The 22,119-nt window shown below is 37.6% G+C and overlaps 1 protein-coding gene across 5 annotated transcripts in view; it reads left to right on the top strand.

Annotated features, from left to right (window-relative positions):
• The window catches only part of JADE3 (jade family PHD finger 3), a 138,442-nt gene that overhangs the window by 78,530 nt on the left and 37,793 nt on the right, over positions 1-22,119 (top strand). For all 5 annotated transcript variants that reach the window (XM_086386500.1, XM_086386501.1, XM_086386503.1 and 2 more), the window contains exon 4: positions 11,116-11,273. In XM_086386500.1, the coding sequence (XP_086242626.1) occupies positions 11,116-11,273 (158 nt within the window). The remainder of the gene's footprint in view (positions 1-11,115; positions 11,274-22,119) is intronic.

Genomic DNA, 22,119 nt, shown 5'->3' with positions numbered 1-22,119 from the left:
CAACACCACAGCTGAAAAAGAATCAATTCTTCGGCGCTCAGCTTTCTTCACAGTCCAACTCTCACATCCATACATGACTACTGGAAAAACCATAGCCTTGACTAGACAGACCTTTGTTGGCAAAGTAATGTCTCTGCTTTTGAATATGCTATCTAGGTTGATCATAACTTTCCTTCCAAGGAGTAAGCGTCTTTTAATTTCATGGCTGCAGTCACCATCTGGAGTGATTTTGGAGCCCCCAAAAATAAAGTCTGCCACTGTTTCCACTGTCTCCCCATCTATTTCCCATGAAGTGGTGGGACCAGATGCCATGCTGTTTGTTTTCTGAATGTTGAGGTTTAAGCCAACTTTTTCACTCTCCACTTTCACTTTCATCAAGAGGCTTTTGAGTTCCTCTTCACTTTCTGCCATAAGGGTGGTGTCATCTGCGTATCTGAGGTTATTGATATTTCCCCGGGCAATCTTGATTCCAGCTTGTGCTTCTTCCAGCCCAGCATTTCTCATGATGTACTCTGCATCATAGGCTTTGGCATAGTCAATAAAGCAGAAATAGATGTCTTTCTGGAACCCTCTTGCTTTTTCAGTGATCCAGTGGATGTTGGCAATTTGATCTCTGGTTTCTCTGCCTTTTCTAAATCCATCTTGAACATCTGAAAGTTCACGGTTCATGTACTTTTGAAGCCTGGCTTGGAGAACTTTGTGCATTACTTTGCTGGCTACTTTGTGTGATGAGTGTAATCGTGCAACAGTGTGAACATTCTTTGGCATTGCCTTTTTTGGGGATTGAAATGAAAACTGACCTTTTCCAGTCCTGTGACCACTGCTGAGTTTTCCAGATTTGCTGGCATATTGAGTGCAGCACTTTCACAGCATCATCTTTTAGGATTTGAAATAGCTCAACTTTAATTCCATCAAGTCCACTAGCTTTGTTCTTAGTGATGCTTCCTCAGGCCAACTTGACTTCGCATTCCAGGATGTCTGGCTGTAGTTGAGTGATCACACCATCATGATTATCTGGATCATTAAGATCTGTTTTGTGTAGTTCTTCTGTGTATTCTTGCCACCTCTTAATCTCTTCTGCTTCTGTTAGTTCCATACCATTTCTGTCCTTTCTTGTGCCCATCTTTGCATGAAACATTCCCTTGTTATCTAATTTTCTTGAAGAGATCTCTGGTCTTTCCCATTCTATTTTTTTCCTCTATTTCTTTGCATTAATCACTGAGGAAGGCTGTCTTGTCTCTCCGTGCTATTTTTTGGAACTCTGCATTCAAATGGGTATATCTTTCCTTTTCTCCTTTGCCTTTTGCTTCTCTTCTTTTCTCAGCTTTTTGTAAGGCCTCCTCAGACAACCATTTTTCCTTTTTGCATTTCTTTTTCTTAGGGTTGGTCTTGATCACTGCCTCCTATACAATGTCACAAACCTCTGTCCAAAGTTCTTCAAGCCCTCTCTCTATCAGATCTAATCCCTTGAATCTGTTTGTCACTTCCACTGTACGGGATTTGATTTAGGTTATACCTGAATGGTCTAGTGGTTTTCCCTACTTTCTTCAATTTAAGTCTGAATTTGGAAATAAGGAGTTCATGATTATTGTATTATTTCATTTCAAATTTTCCATTTGGTTATTCTTTATATCCTCTTATTTTTTTGCTGAAACTTTCATTTTTTTTAAACATGTTTGTAATTTCTCGTTGAAGCATTTTTGTGATGGCTGCTTTAAAATCCTTGTCAGATAATTAAAACATTTGTGTCATCTTGGTGTTGGTGTCTATTTATTGGTTCTTAGTATTCTGAGAAATTTTCTGTTGCATCCTGGGCTAGGTTTTTGTGGGGCAGGGCGGGGAGGGGTATTATGTTAACAGACACCAGGTCTTTAAAAACATTTTTTTGTTTGTTTGTTTATTTCATTTTGGCTATGCTGGTCTTCACTGTTGCACAGGCTTTTTTCTAGTTGTGGAGAACAGGGGCTACTCTTTAGTTGCAGTGCGTGGGTTTCTCATTTCAGTGACTTCTCTTACTGCGGAGCATGGGCTCTAGGGCAAGTGGGCTTCAGTAGTAGCACCACATGGGCTCAGTAGTTGTGGCTCCTGGGCTCTAGAGCACAGGCTCGATAGTTGTGGTGCTCTGGCTTAGTTGCTTTGAAGCATGTGGGATCCTCCCAGATCAAGGATCAAACCCGTGTCTCTGGCATTGGCAAATTGTTTCTTTACCACTGAACCACCAAGGAAGCTCAGACACTAAGTCTTATTTAAATCTTTTTTTGGCAGGCCTCCATAATAACCAGACTGGTGGGGAAGAGGCGTGCTGACTTTTTACCACCAGTTGCAGATTTCCCTACATTCTTTATCCTAGTTCTGTTATCTCTCTAGGAAGGTAGTTCTGTTCTCTCTCTGGGAATGGGGAAGGGTATCTCATTACTTCTTGGCAGGGGTGGAAATCCGCATTTTGTTGCCTCCACTTATAGCAGGGAGTGGTGTGGTAACAGGTACTGCATTACTGATGGACAGTGGCGACAGTCTAGGCTCCCTACCCAGTCTCTACTGATATCACATTGAGGAGGAGGAATGCCTTGTTATTGCTAAGTGAGAGTGGATGTCAACGCCTTTCAGATGATGTTATTAGTACCATAGGGATTGTTCTTTTTTAAAAAAAAAACATTTTTATCATCTTTTTAAAAATATTCTTACAGCATATAATTCATCTACTTAAAGTGTATAATTCAGGGGGTTTTAGTATATTCACAGAGTTGTGTGGGTAAGCATTACCACAATCTAAATTTAGAACATTTTCATTACCCTAGAAAGAAACACCCTATCCATTAGCAGTTAACTCCCCGGACCCCACTCCCAGCCACTGGCAACCACTAATCTAATTTCTGCTTCTATGGTTTTGCCTATTCTGGACATTCCATATAAATGGAATCATACAATATATGGCCTTTTGTGACTGGCTTCTTTCACTTAACAACATTTTCAAGATTCATCCGTGTTGTAGCGTGTATCAATACTTCATTTCCATTTTATGACCAAATGATATTCCATTATATGCATATATCACATTTGAAAAATCAGTTCTTTAGTTGATAGAAATTTGGGTTGTCTGCATTTTTGGAATATTATGAGTAATGATGCTGTGAGCTTTCATATACATGTTTTTAGGTGGACATATGTTTTCAAAAACACCTAGGTGTAGGATTGCTGAGTCCTATGGTAACTGTTTAACCACTTGAGAGAATGCCAGACTGTCTTCCAAAGGGGCTTAATCAGTTTATATTCCCACCAGCAGTGTACAAGGGTGTTTGAAATTAGTTCTTACTATGGGTACCAGAGACTTGGCATTCCTCTGGTGACCCTGTTTTTGTCTCCTTTTTTGACCTTTTCCTTTATGCTTGTCCTCAGAGATTTTGTCATCTGCAGCTCTTCTAGTATAGCTACTGTTATCAATCAGGCTTTAGTGTGGTGGTAATGGTATTAAATATTTAGGATATTTAGGAGGGATAGTGTTCTCTATTCTTCTGATTACATCTCAATCTCAGGAGCATGTAGTAGTCCTGTGTTTGGGAGCAGGGTTGGAGAGTGGCCTTCAGGGATAGAGCATTTTGCCCCTGCCCACTATTATCCTGTCTGCCTATAGCAGGTATCCTCTAGTATTCTCAGTCTGTGTCCTTGAGATTCTCTCTCTTGAGATTAGGGCTTTTTTCTCCCTTGAGTAACACAGGGGAGCTGAGGCTGGGTGCTTCTCCCTTCCCATAGCACTAGTCAAATTATTTCAGTGCCCTCACTTGAAATCCTTCCTCTGTAGATGAAGCCTTTTGTTCAGTAAGGGAGCCAGGACACTGAACACCAGCAACCCAGACAGTACCACTGGGGGAGCTTTTTCTCCAGGTTCTCTCCCTAACTTCCCTGTGAGATCGCTCCTAGGTTTCTAGAGAAAAAGCTTACAAGAAGGTGGGAACTCCCTATGAGTACAGCCCCCAGAAACTTCATATTCTCATAGTAGTCCCCACTTGGCCCCCAGAGATTCATCAGAATTTCTAATTTAATGTTCCTACTGTGACCTCTGCCCCAAGAAAGTAAATGCTTCTGTCCTATGTCTCCCTGCAGGCATGGTTGTCTCTCTTTGAGCCTGACCATTTGTCCTGTGACTCATTTCTCTAATGGTTTCCAAAAAATCGTTAATTTGCTGCCTCTCCTGCCTTTTTCTTCTTGTAAGGATGAGAATTTCTTTTTTCTGACTCTCTACAGGTCCAAGATGAAACCTCATGTGTTTTGTTTTTTTTTTTTAAACTAGGAGTTAATCATTGAAATGCAGTATAAATGATCTTTTTCTCTGAGGCTTAATTGGCTACACAGATAGACAAATATTTTCTTTGATGTTTAGTGCTTTGCTGAGATTCCTGTGTGTGCCTCCCCCTGATTTATCCTCTAGAGAAGCATTTCCTAGGGCTGTGTGAATTCCACATACGTTTAGGGGCTTTGATACCTTGTGAAAATTGTATGCAGACTTTTAAGGATATGTTTTTATGTATATTTTTTTCTGAGCTAGTAGCCTTCTTCTGATTCTCAAGTGGGCCCCTATTCTTGAAGAAGTTTTTAAAAAGCTAATTGCTGTAGAAAAAGTTCATAGTACTAGGTGACCAATTTGAATATATTAAAAAATCTTTCATTCTTTCTCAAAGCCTGGATATTTTCACCTAATATTAGTCTAACTGGTCTATGAAACATATCAACCTACCTTAAAAGATTGACTGTGTGTCTCCTCTAGGCCTAGAGTCTCATTCGTTACATCTGAGACTTTCATAGCAGCAGGGTGAAAGCTCATATATTTCAAGTCAGCAGAATACACTGCATACTCTCAAATAGAGCCTATTCGTATCATTTTACCTGTATCTCTAACAAACTTGATTATTTGGTTTTCTGACCCACAGCAGATAAAAAGTACTAAGCTTGCAAATGCACACTTATTGCACAAAAAGGGACATTGAGGAATGGGAGAAAAACTTTGAAAGCAAACTTCAGTTGTCATCTCTTATGCGAAAATTGCTCAGATCTTCAAGTCAGACTCAGTTGCTCCCACTCCTCCATTACCAGGATATATCAGTATCATGGTAAATACCTCTGTGATACAGGGTAGGAGAATTATCAAACCTATCTAAGCAGCCTAAAAGTACATTGCTTTTTGGGAATCAGTGTTTCAGTTGATGTCAGCCCATAGCCATCAGAAATGTCCTATTTATTCTTTATAAGAAACCTAAGAATTATTTTAAACTATCTGAAAGATATGTCCATGATTTTTAAAGCTTTAAACTGAGAAATAAGTTTCGCTTCACTGGAAAAACCACTGTGGGACATAATATCTTGACAACATTGGCTATTTTTGTTTATAGAAATTCTTTGCTAGGCTTTCTCTGCTTTGAATGGTTTATTCTTTCTAGATAACCTGAAAAGTCTCTTTTTGCCTTAAGATTTATAATTCTAAGAAAATCACTTACAGTTTATTCCTTTTGATTAGATATAGTTACTGTGTTTGCAGCTGTTTTTTCTTTTTTAATACTTTTGGGGTGACATCTGTTTGTCATCAGTTATGTATAGTTTTAGATTTAGTGACTATGAATCAAAACTGATCAATCTTCTCTGCTTCATTATACATGGACCAGACAGTGTTCCCCTTTGTGTCATATAGGAAGTAAATGTTTTGGCTTTTCCTCTAAAAAATGTCACAGAAATGTTCAGACTAGCTGTGCTTTAAGAAACTGCCCACTGAGAGATGTTAATGAGAACAGTAAAAGCCAGAGCTGTCCATGAAGGGCATTTTCATTTTGTGGCTCTGGCAGGTTAAGCATTGATATTCTAATTGAATTCGTAGTGAGGCCTCCTTTGTTTCCGCAAGCATCTGAGGGGCCAGGATGGGCATGCACTGTTGGACTTGGCATAGCTGCTGGGCTGTATGTTAGGCTGTGAATTCCCTCTTTGACCATAAATGAGCAGATATCTGGTAAGTACAAAGTCTTTTTGTTTCAGGAACTTTTGGGGAAACTACCAGTGCATATAAAATAGGCACACAATTAAGAACTTGTAAAACTTGTAAACTTCATTACCTAGGTCAGTGTCAATATCCAGATCCGTCATTCACAATCTTTAATTTAGCAGCAAATACCCATGTTTCATTCTGTGAAGTTTCTGCATTACCTCGTGACCTATAGAATGTTGGTTAAAGTTCTCGATGGGGCTCTTGCTTGGGAACACTGTCTTTGGAAGTCAGACCATCCACGTTTTAGTTGAGCCATGAATTCACGTCTCCTTTTACCTATCAACAATTAATTTATGGACTGGAAAAGAGAACTTTCTGCTTTTAGAACTAAAGCTGAGACTATGTTGATGATAGTAAAATAACTGCAGCTGGAGTTTATTTACCAATTACCATGAGCCCAATACCATACTAAAGATCTTTACATAAATTCACCTATTTAATCCATACAACTACCCCAGTGAGGTTAAGGGTTCTTATTCTTGTTTTACAGATAAGTAAACTGAGACATAGACAATTTAGACAACTTCCCCAAACTAGTAAGTGGTAAAATTAGTAGACCAATCCCAGCAGTCTGTCCCTAGACACATATTCCTTTCTTTATAAAGATTTTTAATTTATTTTTAACCATTTGAAACATTTGTTTGGTTCAAATATCAAACTGTGAAACAAAATACATTCAGAGAGATCCAGCTTTTGTCTCTCTTGTCCCTGTTTTCTCCCCTTTTCTCAGCGTTAAATGGTTTTCTTTGTAAGTTCTTGGCTTATCTTTTTATTGTTTCTTTATGAAAATAAATACAAATATGAATGTATGTGTGTACTACTATATATGTATAAAACTGATACCTCTATCAGGATACACTATAACTATTTTGTTTGCCCATGTTTATTTTAAAAACCTTAAAAAATACCTTTTCTTACCAGAAGCAGATTCATGAGACCAGTCTGGTAAATATATTTTGTATCACTTTGCAGATATCTTCCTGAGTACTGAACTCGCATTCCTATCCCCTCTTCAGCATTTTATGTTCTGCCTCATACTTGAAATGTTTGACTTCTACAGCAAGATAAGGCAGACTCTTGCACTCTGCCTTGAGTAAAAATGCTTCTCTGGAAACCTTGGATCTGATGCTATTTAATCTGGCTAGCTTGTTAAATTGAAATCAAGCTTACCATATAAGTCTTTTTTTCTAAAGGTGGAAGAGAGAATTACAGTAGTCATTGGATTTAGCTTTCATTTGCTTAAGAAAAATAGGTATGAATTGATTGGTATTTCTACAGTCCCAGGTTCCCCAGACTTCACAATGTTCCTGTTCCCTGGAAGTTTGCTGTTTCTGAAGCAATGGACAAGAGCCAAGTTTCACTGGCCTCTGCTTTTTTCTCTTTGTCTAGAGTCTTCAAGTTTCTCTTATGTTTGGTAAATGTGTGTATTAGTTTCCTAGGGCTGCTGTAACAAATTACCACAAACTGAGTGGCTTAAAACAACAGGAATTTATTTTCTCACAAGTCCAAAATCGACCAGATTACTCCCTCCAGAAACTTTAGGGAAATTCTGTTCTTTGCTCTTCCAGGTTCTGATATCTGTCAGCACTTACTGACTTGTGGATTAATGAATCATTCCAGTCTCTACCTCCATGGTTGTACTCCCTTCTCTTCTGTCTCAAATTTGCCTCTGGCTTTCTCTTATAAAGACACTTGTTACTGGATTTAAGGCCCACCTGGATTTTCCAGGATTATCCTTTCATCTCAGAATCCTTAGATTATTTTTATCTGCCAAGAACTCATTTCTAAAGTAATGCAACATTGACAGGTTCCATAAATTAGGATGTGGACATGTTTTTGGAGTTGGGGGGGGCACCATTCAGCCCACTTCTGTGTCTCTAGGCTAACTTAGAAAATGCTACAGAACAGATTTTTGTAAGCAATTTTATCAGGTATGAAGACATGGTATATGCTGTGTGATTGTTACTAAACCCAAAGCATGACTTTGCAGTCAGTTGATATATTTTGAGAAATATATGAAAAATAATGAAATATTTTAGGAGGTTGAAAAATACTTGGTTGTAATAGTCTTTCCAGAGCTAAGGTAGGATTTCCCACAGAACCCTGTTTCACAGAGGCAGTAGTTGAGCACAATTGTAAATTGCTACCTCTTCTTAACCACTGTCTCATTAAAGGCATTCTGGTAATTTATAGAGATGGTTCAGAGTCTTCAGCAAAATGGTGATTCAGTTTCTCCCACTGGCCACCCAGAACACTGAGCCCTGTGCAAAATATGTTAATAGATATGTCTGTGATCCTCTCTTGCTTCCTTATACAAAGCATTATGTAATAAACCTCCCATTTTTGTTTCCTATAGACTTAGCTTTCTCCCCACACAGTAGCCAATTAATTGGCTAGGATTCTTCATAGGAAGGTCATTTTGTTACCACCTCATCACCAGCATGTTCAACGTTGGTTTCCTGTTCAGGTCATGTTATTAATTCTAAATCTTCCCTAAATGAAACCAGTAGGCATTTGCAGAGTTGTCCCTGCAAAGTAGCAAATGGAATGAGTCCTTATTCATTTAAATGACATCATTGGAAGGACTGATGTTGAAGCTGAAACTCCAATACTTTGGCCACCTGATTCAAAGAGCTGACTCATTTGAAAAGACCCTGATGCTGGGAAAGATTGAGGGCAGGAGGAGAAGGGGATGACAGAGGATGAGATGGTTGGATGGCATCATCAACTCGATGGACATGGGTTTGGATGAACTCTGGGAGTTGGTGATGGGTAGGGAGGCCTGGCATGCTGCGGTCCATGGGGTCACAAAGAGTCGGACACAACTGAGCAACTGAACTGAACTGATTATATGATTGTTCAGTCCTGTACTTTGTGAAATGTCAGTTTAAACAGACTACACCAACTGAGAATTAATTGCTTTATTGTATCATACTCTATACTTCAACTTTCATGGTAATGATGACCCTATGTGTGAAACAGCAAAAGAGACACAGATATAAAGAACAGACTTTTGGACTCTGTGGGAGAAGGCAAGGGTGGGATGATTTGAGAGAATAACATTGAAACACGTATATTACCATATGTGAAATAGATGACCAGTCCAAGTTCAATGCATGAAACAGGGCACTCAAAGCCGGTGCACTGGGACAACACTGAGGGATGGGATGGGGAGGGAGGTGGGAAGGGGGTTCAGCCTGGGGGACACATGTACACCCGTGGCTGATTCATGTCAATGTATGGCAAAAACCACTACAATATTGTAAAGTAATTAGCCTCCAATTAAAATAAATTAATTTTTTAAAATGTCTTGAACTTGAGAGGTCAGAGAAAGCAACCCAATAGTGTTAAATTCACAGTATGTTCTCCATTTATTGGATAAATCAAATTTAAAAAATCACCAGAAAAAAAAGAATTCAGCAAGGTGGCAGGATATGACATTAACATATAAAATCAATAGCTTTTATAATCAAGTGGAAGATGCCTAGGGCACGTTGTAATGCAGGAAGTTTAAAAAGTACTCAAAAAAAGAGTGGGATGTGTCAAAAGTGCATAGGTGCAAGCCAACCTGAAAGAGCTCCCAGTGACCAAAGGTAGAACAACTTGAGCATAAAGTTGTTAATTAACAGTAATACTGAATTATAACCCAAAGAATAAAATAGATCCATGAGGTTCTAGAGGCTTCCCTCATAGCTCAGTCGGTAAAAGAATCTGCCTGCAATGCAGGAGACCTGGGTTCTATCCCTGGATTGGGAAGATCCCCTGGAACAGGGCATGGCAACCCACTCCATCTTGCCTGGAGACTCCCACGGACAGATAAGCCTGGCAGGCTACAGTCCATGGGGTCACAAGAGTCGGACACAACTTAGCAACTAAAACAACAAACCACCATATAAGGTGCTAATGATATAAATAAATAATTGAATGAATGAACAAAAAAATAAATTAGGGAGAAGGGGCAGGCCTTTTTTTTTTTTTTACAGAGGAATTCCAATTCATAAATGTAGGGCTGGTAGAACTAAGGAAGATAACAAATCACCATTAGAATACCATAACAAAAGTAATAACTTTTGCGGGGAAGAAATATATCTGTCAATGCTAAAATTAGTTCATGACAGTTTGAGGAGAAACAGGGTGTTTTTTATAATCTCAGAGTACCTCCTCTAAGATATTTATTAAGTAGAAAGGAAAATATAGTAACCTGACAGCTGAGAAAATCAGCAAGACACACTATCTTAACCAACTGATCGAGTTTAACATTACCACTAAGATGACACTGGCATCATACATTCCTTATATAATGGGATAAGAGAGTCATAGCATCCTTTCTGTGGCGTTTTTGCTCAAAAATGAATAACCTCAATCTAATCATGAGAAAATACCAGACAAACCCAGATGGTATGGACATTATATAAAGTATGTGAGCGGTACTGTTCAGAAGTGTCAAGGTCTGGAAAGAAAAGGAGAAACTATCACAAATTGAAGGATACAAAGGATACATGACAACTACTGCAAAGTGTGATTCTGGATTGAATTCTGGAACAAAAAGACATTGGGGGAAAATTAGTTGTAGGTGAATGTTAATTTCCTGGTTTAGGTAATTGTAATCTGGTTATACAAGATGTTAACATTAGAGGGAAATATAAGAAGGATATATGGGATCTCTGTATTATTTTAGTAACTTCTCTGTAATACTAAAATTATGTCTATGTAAATAATTTTAAAATAAGGTGATAGCTAAATGATCATAAGTTATCATAGGATACTTGTTGATTAATTTGAGAGAGTTAAGGATTTTTGTTTTACATAGACTTTTTAAGAGTAACCTGTACTGTTGATTTAAATTCAAGGAGCCCAAGAAAATTTAGGAAGAACCCCTTTACTCTTTATTAAATCCAGAACAAGCTGACTTTCCTGTCAATTCTTCACACCCTTTCCAAATAGAAGTTGATGTGACCATTTAGGAAGTTAGAGATGTCTCTTTTGTTGGAGTGCAGAGTGGGTGGGGATGGTCTTTTTAAAAGAACATTAAATGGTGTTAATTCCATAGTGATGGTCTTCTCAAGGTGTGTGCAATGTCTTACCAGGTGTTCCGGAAGGACCTTATCAGTGCCATGAAGATTCCAGACTCTCACCATATTAACCCTGACAACTATTACCTCTTCACGGATACATGGAAGGAAGAATGGGAAAAGGGAGTCCAAGTACCAGCCAATCCAGACACTCTTCCACAGCCTTCCGTCAGGTATTTTCATGGTTGTACCTTTGATTTAGGGGATGAATGCTCTTACGGTTGTCTGTGAGCTGCTTGAGGGGAGACTTTGAGTGGCTAACTATACATTTATAATGCTAAGTCACATACATGTTCAGCAATTCATTCAGACCAATGGCAGATTATACCAGACTAAGATAGGTCAGTAGTCAGTCAGACTCTTTATTTAGGGATATAACACGTACCTATTCACAGGATAAAACTGTTTGAAGTCCAATCTGAAATTATGATAAGGTTTTGGAGACCAAGATTTCCCAATCTGACTCAACAATCAGTAGCATTTATTAGCCTTTGAAGAGAAACAGAGCACTAATTACATAACCCCATAATACCCCTATTAATATATAACTCCATGAGAAGTTGCTTCATTTTAATAGGGGCCTCATAGTGATAGCATCTGTAAACAGAGGGCCAAAACATACAGAGTTTTTAAAATGCATAAACCCAAATGAAAGGGGATAACTGGAATAATTGGGTTGACCATAAGCACACAGCCTTCCTTTGCAAAGACTTGAGAAGAAGTTTAAGTAGGAGAGTATTTTTTGCCAAGAGGACATAGTAAGTTTAGCTGTTCAAGAGTAATGACTAGTTTTGGAAGCCATTTTTTCCTCCTGGTCTTTGCCAGTGTTTTGCATGAAGGCCAGCATGAAATAAAATGCTTGGTATAAATTTAAATGAATGAGTGAGGGAAGGAAGGAAAAGGAAGGAATAACATCAGATAAAGGGGCTGGTGGGACCTCCTGGTTACTATGAGAAATTGTACATCTCTTTGTACAGCTATCTATTTCTAGTACATATTAGGTTCTTAAAGATCAGAGACCACATTCTTGAATTTTTGGCCACTAGCATCAGGTTCTTGGAGAAGGAAATGGCAATCCACTCCAGTATTCTTTCCTGGAGAATCCCGGGGGTAGAGGAGCCTGGTGGGCTGCCGTCTATGGGGTCACACAGGGTCAGACATGACTGAAGCGACTTAGCAGCAGCAGCAGGTTCTTAGGTCTTAGTCATGTTCCAGAAATGCTTGTCAAATCACTTCTAAAAATGCAAGCCCAGGCTGTCCCACCCACAGAGAGACTGTCTATTCTCTGTTAAGAAAAACTTCAGTCTTGCCCAACACACATACGTACCCTCACTAGCTCATCATCATTGCCACCATCCTCTAGAAATCACAAGAGTATCATGAATGAACATAAGTCAGACATTTTCATGTCTTTACTGTCAGTATTTTTATATACTGTTGCAGTAATAGCAAGGAGCCTAGACTACCACCTTAAACCAGTAATAATCATGTATCCCTCTCTTTCCCATCTGTAGGAGACTTTAACCACTCCTTAGAGGTGATGAGGACACCTCCCCCTGCCACATGGTATCAGTGAAGACCATATAGGGAGCAGTAGTAAAGTTATCTTACCAATCCCAGCAAGGGAGGTATCAGTGGAGGCCTGGTGAGAAGCCAGAACTCTCAGTCTCCCCCAGTAGTAACAAAGAATTCCTGCCCCTGAATGTCAACATAGGCCAGATGGTGAACCAGGACTTCTACAATCACATAACAGTGATGAGGCGATATCCTCCCCAACCAGATCTCCAGCCAGAGCAGTGTCAGAGGAAGCCAGTAAAAATAAAAGGTTTAAAGAAGATCCAGAGTCTTGTAGCATAATACCCAGGTTCCAGTGGAAAAAAATCACTCATATCAAGAACTAAAAAGATCTCAACTTGATCAAAGATAATCAGTAGCTGCCAGTACCAATGTGACAGAGATAGTAGAATTGTCTAACAAAGATTTAAAAGGAGCCATCATAAAAATGCTTCAGTGAGCAATTATGAACACACTTAAAGCAAAAGAAACAGGTGTATATCCCCCCTCTTTCATACCTGATATTGGCCATTTTTATCTCCTTTTTTACTTGCTATAGGTTGGTCATTTTTATTGACCATTTCACAAAGCCATCTTTTTATCATGAATTAATAAACATATTCATTGTCTCATGAAACCAAACAGGCCCAGGTTGCTTTCTGTTTATCTGAGTCAGCTCTCTATAAACTCATTTCTCTCAAACTTGCTGTGTAATAAAAACCAAGATATTTCATTTCTTCTTTGCAATTAACAAGAGATGGCAAAGGGCTCAACCCTCTAAATCAAAGGGTTCTTGATTCAGAATCAGAAAGTACTTCTTCTTGGGCAGAAGGTTCATAGTCTCTTGCGTTTTCAGTCAATTCAATATCTAACTCATCAGTACTATCTGTACTGTAATCTATTTCTTCAAGGAATCGAGGTTCATCTTCATCCATAACATAAGTGGCGGGGGGCTAGTTACTTTGCAGCTCCATTCAATCAAGTCATTTTCAAAATCAAGCAGACGGGAAGGCAGATTATATTCGAATGGGGATATCAGTCTTTTCAAACATGATAGGCCGACATAAAATTTTGCTCCCATCTCTTCCAATTCTCGAGTACCAATCTGTAAACCCTTATATGTTCCCTGATCACAGCCACACAAAGTACTCTCCATGGTATAGCTTCTTTGTGCTTCTGTCTTTCTCCAAACTACAACACGTGCTGTAGATTCTTTAGATTTTTCTACTGCAAAGCTATATAGCTGCTCATGCAAAATGAGGGGCAGTATGGCTCAGAATCTTAGGCAGTGTTCTGTATCCCACATGTTCCACAGCATCACAGGAAGCTGCATTGTCATTCATATGCCACACTGTCTGTTTGGTGCTGCAGCCATACATAAATAACATTCTTCTTTCAGGAGTGGCCAAAATAATCACAATAAACCAGTGGTAAACACTTCACTGCAGTCAGGTGTTATAGCAGACCCTTGACATGATAAATTGTAGGATGTAAATCTGAATTTGGAGTTTGGTTTCATTATCTTTTCTGTTTTTAATTTATTTCTGCTCTTATCTCTACTACTTCAATTATTTTACTTGCTGTGGATTTATTTAGCTCTTCTAGTTTCTTGGATTGGGAGCATAGCTTATTGATTTGAGACATTTCCTCTTTCCAATATGAGCATTTAATGTTATAAATTTCCCTCTTATCACTGCTTTAGCTATGTCACAAAAAATTTGATGTGTTATATTTTCATTTTCATTCGTTTTAGTGTATTTTTTCCTTTGAGACTTCTTTTCTTCACTTTTTTCCCCTTGAGACTTCTTTTATTTAAAAGTGTGGTTTTTACTTTATTTGAATATTTTCTTATCTTTCTATTACTGATTTCTAGTTTTGATTCCATTGTATTAGAGAACACTCTGTATAATACCAATTTGTTTAAATTTGTTGAGTTTTATTTTATAGCCCAGGATATGGTCTATCATGGTATATGTTCCATGGGTGTTTGAAAATAATGCCTGTGCTGCTACTGTTGGGTGGAGTATTCTATAAATGTCAGTTCAATCCTCTTAATTGATAGTGTTGAGTTCTTCTATCTCCTGGATGATTTTCTGTCTGTTCTATCACAGAGGTTGAAGTCTCCAGCCATAATTGGGAAGTTATTTTTTCTCCTTTCATCCCAATCAGTTTTTGTTTCAAATATTTTGTATCACTGGTGTTTGGTGCACATATATTTATGATTGCTATATTTTATTGGTGAATTTATCCTTTCTTTATTATGTAATATTCCTCCCCATCTCTGGTAATTTTCTCTGCTATGAAAGCTACTTAATCTGATACTAATGTTGTCACTCTTGCTTTCTTTTGAGTAATGTTTGTATTTATATCTTTCTCCTTTATTTTACTTTTGACTTATTTATATGCTTCTATCTTAAGTGTTTTTGATAGCATATATTTGAATCATGTTTTTTAATCCATTCTGCCAACCTCTGACTTAATGTGTTTAGACCATTTACATTTAATGTAATTAATGATATGTTAGGGCTTAAGTCTGCCATTTTATTTTATTGTGTGTGTATATGAGTGTTCTCTGTTTTTTATTTTTCTCTTTTGTTTTTCCTGCCTTCCTGGGGGTTATCCAAACAAATTACCACAACTTACTCAATGTGAAATAATCAGTTGAATAGCCTCATAACTATTAATGAAATTGAATTTGTAGTTAAAAACTCTCCATAAAAATACCTCCAGGCCCAGATGGTTTCACTGGGAAATTCTACCAAACATTTAAAGAAATAAAAACTGATAATACTGAAAGAGAAATTTGAATCAAATTCAATGTAGTTATTGAATAAATAGTTGAACATGGGAATGTGGATGCACTGTTGCAGTTTGAGAGGCTCTAGATATGCAGCTGCTGCTGCTAGATATGCAACTAGAGGAACTTAATGAAGGCAGACATACAGACATGAAGAAAGTGATTGTGATGAAAAGAATGAAGATGTTCCAGATAAAATGATGCCAGAATAAAACTTCACATTAAAGGACCTCTCAAAAAATTTTATAGCAGTGAAAGCACAAAGGACAAAATGTTGGAAACTAATCCAAGTTCATAGAGTAGTATGACAACTTTCCAGGACATAGAAGAGTTGCTTATTCTGTTTCATAAGTTTTGTAAATTAAGAATTAAGCACTGTACTCTTGATAAGTTTTACAAAGAGATAAAAGAGTTTAAATTCTCAGTGTTTCAAATGATAGGGTATCAAATACATATCGGTTTTAATATTTTTTATTTCCCTATATAGTATAGCCAACAATAAGAGAGTAAAATGTTTTGACAAAAATGTTAAAGGTCACTGAAAAATCATAATTTCCCCAGTGATTATTAAGATTGCTTTTCACAGTTTCAGTTTGCACAGTCATTTTTACAGTACAGTACCACTGTGCAAAGTGAGTACTACCTGCTTTGGTGACAGCAGATCATTGGGTTTTTTGAAAGTGGCCAGTGGAGCAAGAGGATATAAGAGAACTTTTAGAGGTGATGGTTATATTTATTATCTTGCTTGTAGTTCTTGTTGCACAAATTTATATATCTGTCAGAACTTGTTAATTTGTACATTTTAAATATATGTAGCTTGATATGTCATTTATACCTCAATAATGTTAATAAAAATATCATCCATGTATATAACTATAAATATATGCAATCATGACAAATACAAGAGTGTGTAGATGGTAAGAAAATGTGGTAGTGGGCACATGACAGCACAGCAACATGTGATTAGAAGAGAAAAGGAAGAAAGACAACAAATTTGACTATAAGCTACTTAAGAGCAGAACCCTTACTGCCTAATAGTAGGTTTTCAGTGTATATTTATCATTGTAAAGAGAATAGGATGAAGGAAGCAAAGAGGAAAGTGGGTGGGTTTTAGGAAAGAAAATTAGTAAACAACCAAAAGATGTTATAGTTGACCCTTGAACAACGTGAGCTTGAACTGTGCAGGTCCACTTATATGTGGATTTTTTCAATAGTAAATACTATAGTAATACGCAGCCTGCAGTTGTTTGAATCCACAGATCCAGATCCACACAGATATGGAGGGCCAACTGCAAATTATATGTGAATTTTTGACTGTATGAGGTGTCAGTACCCCTTACTCCTGTCTTGTTCAAGGGTCAACCATACATTCCTACCAGCATTTTATGAGGATTCCATTTTCTCCACATACTAACCAACACTTCTATTTTTTTAATTATAGCTATCCTAGTGGGTATGAAGTACATCTCATTGTGATTTTGCGTTTGCTTGTTGGCTAATGATGTTGAGCATCTATTCTTTATTATTATTTATTTATTTGTGTATTTTTGGCTATGTTGGGTCTTAGTTGTGGCACCTGGTCTCTAGTTCTGTGGTACAGGCTCAGTAGTTACCCCTGGGCATGTGGGATCTTAGTTCCCAGACCAGGGATTGAACCCACATCCCATGCATTAGAAGGTAGATTCCTAACCACTGGACCACTAGAGAAGTCCTAACATCTTTTCTTTATGTGCTTACCAGCCAGTTGTATGTTCTTGGAAGAGAGCTTTTGTATTTTATTACAAAGAGAAAAACCTTTTATGTGGTTAGCAAATACAATGTTTTGGTTTTTTTTTTTTTTCCTTTCCTGTGAAACATTACTGTTCAAACTGTAAAGTGAAACATGTCAGTTCATCTCTTTATGTTCTGTCATATTCACTTTGAAATGGCTGCCTTTGGCTGCTGAAAATCTAGCCTTTTAGTGAAAAGGGTGATGATGTCCCCCTGACCAGCAGTTGTAGAATGTTCCATTTTTACTTGATGCATCCATGCATACCTCCTATGTATATCTCTTCTTTGGGGAAATTATTCACATATTTTGCCCATTAGAAAAATGTGTTATTTGTCTTTTTATTGTTACATTGTAAAAGTTCTTTACATAGTCTAGATACAGGTTTTTTTTTTTTTTTTACCAGATACATGATTTGCGAATAATTTCTCCCATTCTCTGGGTTGTCTTTTCACTTCATTGGTGGTGTCCTTTGAGGCACAGAAGTTTTTAATTTTGATGAAGTTCAGTGTATCTATTTTTTTCTTTTGGTTGCTTGTCCTTTTGGTGTCATATCTAAGAAATCATTACCTAAACCAAGATGAAGTTTTATACCTAGAATTCTTCTCAGAATTCTGTAGTTTTAACTCTTATATTTGGGTCTTTGATCCATTTCAGTTGATTTTTGTGTATGGTGTGAGGTGTTAAAGGTCTGACTTCATCCTTTGGCATGTGGATATCCAAGTGTCCCAATACCACTTGTTGAGCAGCTTCCTTTTTGAAAATGGACACCACATCCCAACCTCAACCACCTTGGTTCCACCAGGCTGCTAAGAAAGAAAGCATGGTTCTTGAATAACCAAGAAATCCCAGTTCCATTTTTTTAAATCCCCTTTCACAAATCTACCAAACTGATTTTTTTTAGCTATTCCTATTTTGAACTGAGATGCTAATTTCTCTACTGTACCTTTCACTCTGTCCAAAGATGCTACTTTTCCCTACTATATAGGACAATATCAGATATGTTCCTTTTTATTGGTTAATTTTATAACTTTTTATGTTAGTGTTTCTTTTTGTATGTTTTTGTTGTTTTTTTCATAGATTACAAATTTCCTAGCAGTTAAGGAGGTGCCTGGTAACAGTGTGGTTATTTACACTATTGAGAGAATACTTAGTTTTTGAAATTAAAAGATGTAGCTTTATTCTCAAAATAAATAGAAGTATTTTCTTCTGACACAACTTTAGCCAAATCTAAACAAATGTAAATGTTTCATAACAAACCCTTTCTATGATTGCTTTTAAATTTAAAACTAATATTTTCAATGATTATATATTACTTTCATATACAAAGAAATATTCACAGGGTGGTTTATGCACATAAAACTCAAAACCTGCACCTCGAGAATCAGTGCTAGATTCATCTTTGAAATAGTGATTTTAGTTTTGACCAAACATTATTACATTAAATTAATATTACATTTTTAAAAAATAGAAATGTTCACTAATACTTATTTAATGGTAAAAATTCTTCCTGCCTCCCAAACTTAAAAAATTAATGTGTGTGTAAAAGCATGAGGACATTCCTTGATTTTGTGCTAAATGTTTTTAATAAAGAATGTTTCAGCAGTTCACCATACCATAGAAAAAGTATCAGAATGTAAAAATAAAAATCTTTTAATATATTATTTTGAGTTGACTCCTCCATATTAGTTTTAGTAAAATTTAAACCTTGTTGGTTGGTTATCTCTAGAGAGAATATCCCAAAATATAAATCTGTTAGAGAAATTTAAGAATGAATCTAATGTAATGCAGTAGTTAAGTGGAAACAAACATGAAAATACAGGGAAATAACTTTTTACCATTATGTATGTATTAGTCATGATAGGCCAAATGCTATAACAAACATCTCCCCAAGAATCTCAGTATCTTAACACAATGAAGGTTTTATTTTTTGCACATGTCTCCATCCAGTGTGGGTTTGGGATGTGAATCATCTCTGCCACTCATAGTCATTCAGAGACTCAGGCTCTTTTTTGGAGTGGCTCCTCTATCTGCTAGGTCTTTTCCCACTCTTCCACCCCCAGACTTTTAAATCCAGTTTGCAGGAAAAGACAAGACAGCATGGAGGGTGATGCAGGTAGATTTGGAGGGGGTCTAGACTTTGAAGTAGGTGATCTGCACATATGCCATTAGCCAGAACTCATTCATATGGCCCACCTAACTGCAAAGGGTACTGGGGAATGCAGCCTTGCTATGTGCCTAGATGGAAAACATCTAGGGTTTGGTGAACATATTAGCATTTCTCTCTTACACTTTGGTAGTGGCATTACAAACTCAAAGCTGCATGAGCACAGGAGCCTTACTGATTTTATTCACCACTGTAACCCTGTAGTTGATGCTATGATGTGTATTGCCCAGATTCCCATTTAGTATTAGGACCTGTCCACATGATCAGGATAGCCTGACTTCTTACATGGCAGCTCTGGGCTCTAAGAGTGAGTATTCTTAGAGATAAGAAGTAGAAGGTGCCATTCTCAAGGCCTGGACTCAGAAAATGGCACAGTACTACTTCTACTATATTTTATTAGAGCAGTCTCAGACTGAAGAGGAGGGAAATTGACCCTACCTCTTGACAGGACTGTTAAAGGATTTGTGACTATCTTCAATCCATCACAATAGTAATGTTTGTAATGTTTGTATTTGAGTTACTTGTCTTATTGCCTACAGCCAGATTAAGTCAATCAGCTAGAGAAACTTAAACACTAATAAAACTAAACATGCTTTTTATTTATTATCTAAGTCACAAGATTGTCAAGATACTTCAGAATTGTGTTTTCTAATAGACTTATAGAAGAAATTTTGGATGTATATGAATTGACATGTTTCTTGGGTCCTAGAATTACTCTTATTCATTGCTGTAGTAACTGAAAAGGGATGGAAAAAGATACAGCAGATTAGGTGGAGCAAATCCGTTTAGAAGTGTTCTGGCTTTCAGGTAAGGTTTTCCTCTCTGTTCTATTGTCATTTCTGCAATTCTCTTGTCCTTTAGGATAGTGTAGTATGTATATGTGGTGATTGAGGTGAGGGGTACAGAGAATTATGAAACAGAGCCATCTTGCACTGCAAGTTTCAGCTATTTAGATAAGCCTGTTCATTACCACAGGAATTTTTTGAAGTTAAGTTCAACAAATAAAAATGATTGTAACACCATTACATGTTTTTTAGGTAGACTGGATGATTTTGATGCTCATCAGTGATAAGCTTCAGATAGTTTTTGTTTTGTTTTCATTTGTTTATTTAAAATAGTTACTTTCACAGTAAGGGTCCAATGGAAGGAAAACAATGCTTTATGTTTGTTTGAAAGGAAGCATGCATTATAAGTTATATTACACATAAATGGTTAATGTATGTGTGTGCTTGTGTGCCCATGCTCACTCGCTCGGTCATGTCTGACTATTTGTGGCCCCATGGACTGTAGCAGCCAGGCTCCTCTGCCCTTGGAATTTTCCAGAATTCTGGAGTAGGATGCCATTTCCTTCTCCAGGGGATCTTCCCGACCCAGGGGTGGAACCCTCATCTCTTGTGGCTCCTTCATTGGCAGGCAGATTCTTCACCACTAGCACCACCTGGGAAGCCTTAGATTAATTATTAATTGACTTACTGTAGAAACAAAAACATCAGAACACAAATATTAACTGTATGTGTGTGCTTATACAATATGTACATGCTGCTGCTAAGTCGCTTCAGTCGTGTCCAACTCTGTGCGACCCCAGAGATGGCAGCCCACCAGGCTCCGCCATCCCTGGGATTCTCCAGGCAAGAACACTGGAGTGGGTTGCCATTTCCTTCTCCAATGCATGAAAGTGAAAGTGAAGTCGCTTAGTTGTGTCCCACTCTTCACAACCCCATGGACTGCAGCCTACTAGGCTCCTCCGTCCATGGGATTTTCCAGGCAAGAGTACTGGAGTGGGTTGCCATTGCCTTCTCTGACAACATGTACATATGTATGTACAAATAAATGGGAATATTCTGTAGCTTGCTTCTTTCACTTAACAAATATACTTCTGAGTCATTAGTGATATTGAAAGAGAGGATGATTAGATATCCAGAGAGGCCCCTATTTCTCCTTGGAATGTAAATGTTTGATTAGGTTACAGACAGCAGTACTTTCTTCACTAAACTCTAGACTCAAATAGGTAAACACCAATGCAGCATTTCCACTTGGATGTCCAATAGACATCTCAGACTTAAAATGTCCCAAACTGAATTACTGATATTCTTCCCAGACTAGTTCCACCTGTAATTTTATACATTTAACTGATAGCAGATTCATTCTTCCTGTTCAGTCTTTCAGACCAAAATTCATAGAATCATCTTGCCTCATACCCCATATTCAATATCAAAGGAGATCCCCTTGGTTCTACTTTCAAGATATATCAGATTTCATATATATAAGTCAAAGGAAGAATGGCCCCTAGTGATATATGGGACCACAAGCCTGCCTCTCACTCCACTGCTGTATTTCACCATCATACTTCTGTCACCTCCCTGTACTGTCCTTGCCCCACTCTTCAGCTCTTTTTCCTTTCTGTTTTAGGCAGCAGCAGTCTACCATTTTGCTTTCAGTTACGAGAATCAATAAAGAGTACTTTTATATACACATCTATCTTATTTAAAGTTTAAAGCAGTCTTTTGGTGGTTTTTCCAGTTACTATTACTGTATAAATTGCTTTTTCAGTTACTGTTGCTCCCCAACTTATTGTCAGGCAACCATGTTTTTATACTTATAGGTTCTGTGGGTCAGAAATTCAGACAGGGCACAGTTGGGATGGTTAGTCTTTACTCTATGATGTCTAGGGCCTCAGTGAGGAAGACTTGAAGTTTGGGGTGACTCAGTAGTTGGGAGCTGGAATCATGTAAA

The sequence above is a fragment of the Bos grunniens genome, chromosome X, assembly GCF_055505025.1.
Source record: "Bos grunniens cultivar Pamir isolate PY7600 chromosome X, Bosgru_T2T1.0, whole genome shotgun sequence".
Classification (NCBI taxonomy): Eukaryota; Metazoa; Chordata; class Mammalia; order Artiodactyla; family Bovidae; genus Bos; species Bos grunniens.
The sequence above is the reverse complement of the archived record's forward strand: the minus strand, read 5'-3'. Positions and strand labels throughout refer to the sequence as shown.